Raw genomic sequence first — 4,300 nt, forward strand, 5'->3', positions numbered from 1 at the left:
GGCATAGTATGGCAAAAAACTTTTTTGTACTTAATATTTAATAAGAGTTACCAGTAGATTCTTTTGTATTAAATAATTGTTATAGAATATTAAAAATAAAGGGTTTTTTTTTTTCCAACCACCAGCAGGGCATACATTTTTATGGGAAGTTACGTTGAATCTTGGGAGAAAATAGGTTGGGAAACACTGCTCTAGAGAAATTCTACTGGAAAAGGAAAGTTTAAATTCAACTCTGGATTCAGCCTGCTTACACCTTTTCACAGAAGTCTGTTTTATTTTGGTGAAAGAGTAAAGCAGCAACAATTGTGATAAAGTGGCATCATTAGATATTAATGGCATTGCAGCATTATTTTGATATGGTATTTTACTAATGCCAGTGCAAATTTCCTAACAAACTTAGTTATTTTTCTCTCTTTATCCTTTTCAGTTTTTAAAAATTTTGTCTATATTTTATAATTATTGCTGTTTCAAATTTTATTTATCTTCAGTTTAAATCCAAAAATTTTGAAGTTTTTTTTTCATTCAAGTTTAATTTTATTTGAAAGTATTTAGTTTCTTTCTTGTTCAAATCACACTGGTACGGTGATGTCAAAATCCACCCAATTAGAATTGCACTGATGATTGATTTAATTGACCCATTTCTCTCTAAATTTTATCATTTTTGTCACTGAAGACACAGGCCTTCCCTCGTTGACTTCAAGTAAACTTTGGTGGTGTTCTGTCTCAGATATATAGTAGTCAAGTAACTACATTATGAAGTGTTTCAATTGTGACGATCCTGTAATTTGTATATCAAGAACACTATTGTTCAATGTGGCCTGCTTTTAACCCTTTCATTACCACATTTTTTATTGAAATATATTGCCTTTGCTTCAAGTAATTTTGAAACTAATGAAGAATTAATTAAGATAACTTTGTCATTATTAAGCTTATGCTTGGAATATAAATTAACATGAAATTTAAAAGGAGGTTTTAATTTAGATCACTTTAAAATGGAATTTGTATCATAGAGCCGAGGGCAGTTTCAGGCAGGTTGGTATCAAAAGAGTTAAGGGTGGGATTTGTGAGTTCTTTGGCTATTTTAAGCTGGTTGATCAGCCATGTGTCAGCTACCTGTCAACAAAATTGCCTACAAATACTTCTCTGCCTCTCTAATGCCTACCATTCTTCACTGCCTTCAATTCTCTTCTCTCTCTACTGCTCTCTCCTTATCTCACTCCATACACTTTATATTTCAGTAGGTCAACTGTTTTCAGCTGGGGTCCATATGGCCCCTGAAGGTCCATATAACATTTTTGAGGGTCCATGCAAGAAAATAGTAAATTGGGGATCCACAATAGTATTTGAAGGGCCCCTAAAAAAATTTTGCTTTAGATGTATGTATTGGAAGAAACAGCTAGGTTTCTTTCTCTAACATTTTACATAATTCAACCTACACAAGTTAATGTGTGAAAAACAAATCAAAAGAAGTTTCTATAAAGCTAGCTTTAAACATCAAATGGCTATGGGGGTCCACCAGAATAAAATAGTAATCAAAGGCAGTCCATAGATAAAAAATGTTTGAGAATCCCTGGAGTAGGTGGTTGAATTAACAGGCTAGTCAGTGCAATACTACAGCAGTGAACTTAAGAGCTTGTGTGAACTCAACGTTGCATACAACTGTTTTTATTTTTTTTCTTCTTCATAAAATGTCAGCAGTTACTTTTTGACTGCAGCTAAAATATCTCGCCCTTTCATATAACATGTTGACTAATTTGTTTTAATGTCTTATATTTGGAGTTCCTGTATATCTGCAGATATTGAAATATGTTTGACTTCAATTCTTTAAAATTCTCTTGCACACAACAGCTGGTTTCTTTTATGTCTAATTTTTAAGTGATACTGCCAGTTAGAAATCTTGTCAGCATTTACTTTGCTTTCAAACCTCATTGGACTAGGTATCAACTGTACTCCACTCTTGTGAATTTGTGGCTTTGGGGAAAATACAAAATTTATACAGGAATAGTTGACTTGTGGAACTAAAATAATTGTGTGTTGCCTTGCTGATTAGCAATGTATCATCATCATTTAACATGTTTCTCATGCTGGCATGGGTTGGACAGCTTGACTGACTGGCAAGGCCAGGGGCTGCACCAGGTTCTATAGTCTGTTTTGGCTTGTTTTTATGGTTGGATGCCTTTCCTAATGCCAACCATTGTACAGTGTGTACTGGGTGCTTTCTATGTGGCACCAGCAACCACATCAGTGCTTTTTACATAGTACTTTGGTTTTAAGATCTCAATTTTGTTGTGGAGTAGGTTTTCTCAAGTATAGCAATGCACTGCGTATCTTGGTTCTCTGTTATCTCCTTCATAAGGTTCAGCATCTTGAGATTGTCCTTCAATACTTCATCCCATATCTTCCTGCATTTCCCCCTTCCATAACTTCTCTCCACTCTAAGTGTATTTTAAGTACGTATTGATATACCGTGTTTGATATTTCTGATTGCTATTTTATCCTTGTTTTACATTTTGCTATATCAAATGTTTCTTATTAGATAATTGCTGGAGTGAGGACACCTTTGTCAGTTACCCGAATTAACACCACCAACATGAATGTCACAACAAAATCAGTATGTATTAAACATAATGTACTTTTCTCTTATTTTGGCAGTCCAATATTTTATTCCGCTTCCCAGATTATTCTTGTAAATATTGGTTATATTGAGTCATTGCAATAAGCTACTTACTTTTTAGCCATTTGAGAATTATTCTCATCCCTAAATAATTAATTGTAATCTTAATATATTTTCAGGTAACACCTCGTCGAAAATCTAATCGTTATCGACCATGGGACAAGAATGCTGACCGTACCAACAAGCTATTGCATAAAACAATCAGAGGAGGTGTACAGAAAGATGCTAGTTTTGGATCAACTGGAAGCTACAATGAATTTGCTGTAAGTATTTTAAATTAGGACTTTGCTTTCAAATATTTGATTTGAAATTTATCTCATATACAATATTTATATTGTTTCTTCATTTTGTGTCCCATTTTCTCTTTGACAGAAAACCCTGAATTCAGTGGAGCGTATGAACTATCGAAGTAGCATTATAGAACCTGCCCAGTCTGCATGTCCTGCCAAATCTAAGCTAACCCCCATATCACAATCAGTTTCTCATACTCCAAAGTCGAAGCTGGCAAATGCACCACGAATGCCAGCTCACACGCCAATGTCAACACGACTGTAAACCTTTTTGTTTTGCAATTGCCACTTAAAAATTAGCTTAAGCATTATGATAGTATAAATGTTAGTTGGTGAGGAAACTTCACTAGAAAATAACTAATGCACAGCTTTGCTGGTTATCATCGAAATTGGCAAATTATATTTTTTTCTGCTTGGATTATGTCATGTATTATGCTGTATATAGTCAAATTTAGATCTGTACATAAATCTAGAATGTATATATTGTACATCACTTATTTTGCAGACAGTTTCACCTTTCTATCACAGCATTTATAGTATCTTAGGATTTCCTTCAGCCTTGCTTCATAGGCTAGTGTACAAAGCAAATACTTATTGCTTCTATTTAATTTTAGACTCACTATACTACTGCAATGATTGTATGTGAATTCATGGATGTGTTGGTGTTTGAGAAAGACATTACTATTTAAAACAAATAATTTCATCCACATTGTTTTTTTTTTTACTTTCAATTATTGTCCATTTTTCTTTCGCTAGTAACTAGATGTCATTCTTATCAATATTATTTATAACCATACAAAATATACCTACATACATATACAAACTTGTGCTCCTTCTTGCTGCTTACTCCTGCTGGGGATAATAGATTCCCAGAATATTGTTTATATTATTTGTAGTTTATTTCACTCATGTCTGCCATTACTTTCATTGTACATAATAATCATTTGTAAAGGTTTTGATGAAGCCTTATTTTTATGAACTGGTTTTTAAAATTTTTTTTTTTTACTTTTTGCAAAGTAAGTGGTCTAGTTTTGAAAGAAAGATGGGGATGGCATAAAATGTCACAAAATGATAAGAAAATAAATGTGATGTTTTGATTTGTTTTATTGGTCCTGAAAATGTTATTCTTTACTCTGTGAAATGGATTTTTTTTTTTTTTTGCTTTTTCGAACACTATCTGTAAACTGCAAGTTTTCAGATAAATACAATCCTAATTGTGCACAAGTCTTAATTCTTGTATTTAGACTGAAACTTTTGAGATTGAAGGAAGATGTGATTTTTAAAATTAAATTTTGTAACAGATCTTTTGTTTTACAAGTTTTAATAAAGGATGTCC

General features: G+C 32.8%; 1 protein-coding gene and 1 long non-coding RNA gene across 3 annotated transcripts in view; one reads left to right on the forward strand and one right to left on the reverse strand.

Moving 5' to 3' along the window:
- Positions 1-4,294, forward strand: part of LOC106880659 (protein regulator of cytokinesis 1) — a 40,074-nt gene extending 35,780 nt beyond the window's left edge. For both annotated transcript variants that reach the window (XM_014930704.2, XM_014930705.1), the window contains 3 exons: positions 2,537-2,611; positions 2,794-2,937; positions 3,047-4,294. In XM_014930704.2, the coding sequence (XP_014786190.1) occupies positions 2,537-2,611; positions 2,794-2,937; positions 3,047-3,229 (402 nt within the window). In that variant the 3' untranslated portion in view covers positions 3,230-4,294. The remainder of the gene's footprint in view (positions 1-2,536; positions 2,612-2,793; positions 2,938-3,046) is intronic.
- LOC128249370 (uncharacterized) overlaps positions 1-4,300 on the reverse strand; it is a 38,046-nt gene that overhangs the window by 20,699 nt on the left and 13,047 nt on the right. The window lies entirely within an intron of this gene.

The sequence above is a fragment of the Octopus bimaculoides genome, chromosome 14, assembly GCF_001194135.2.
Source record: "Octopus bimaculoides isolate UCB-OBI-ISO-001 chromosome 14, ASM119413v2, whole genome shotgun sequence".
Taxonomy (NCBI): domain Eukaryota; kingdom Metazoa; phylum Mollusca; class Cephalopoda; order Octopoda; family Octopodidae; genus Octopus; species Octopus bimaculoides.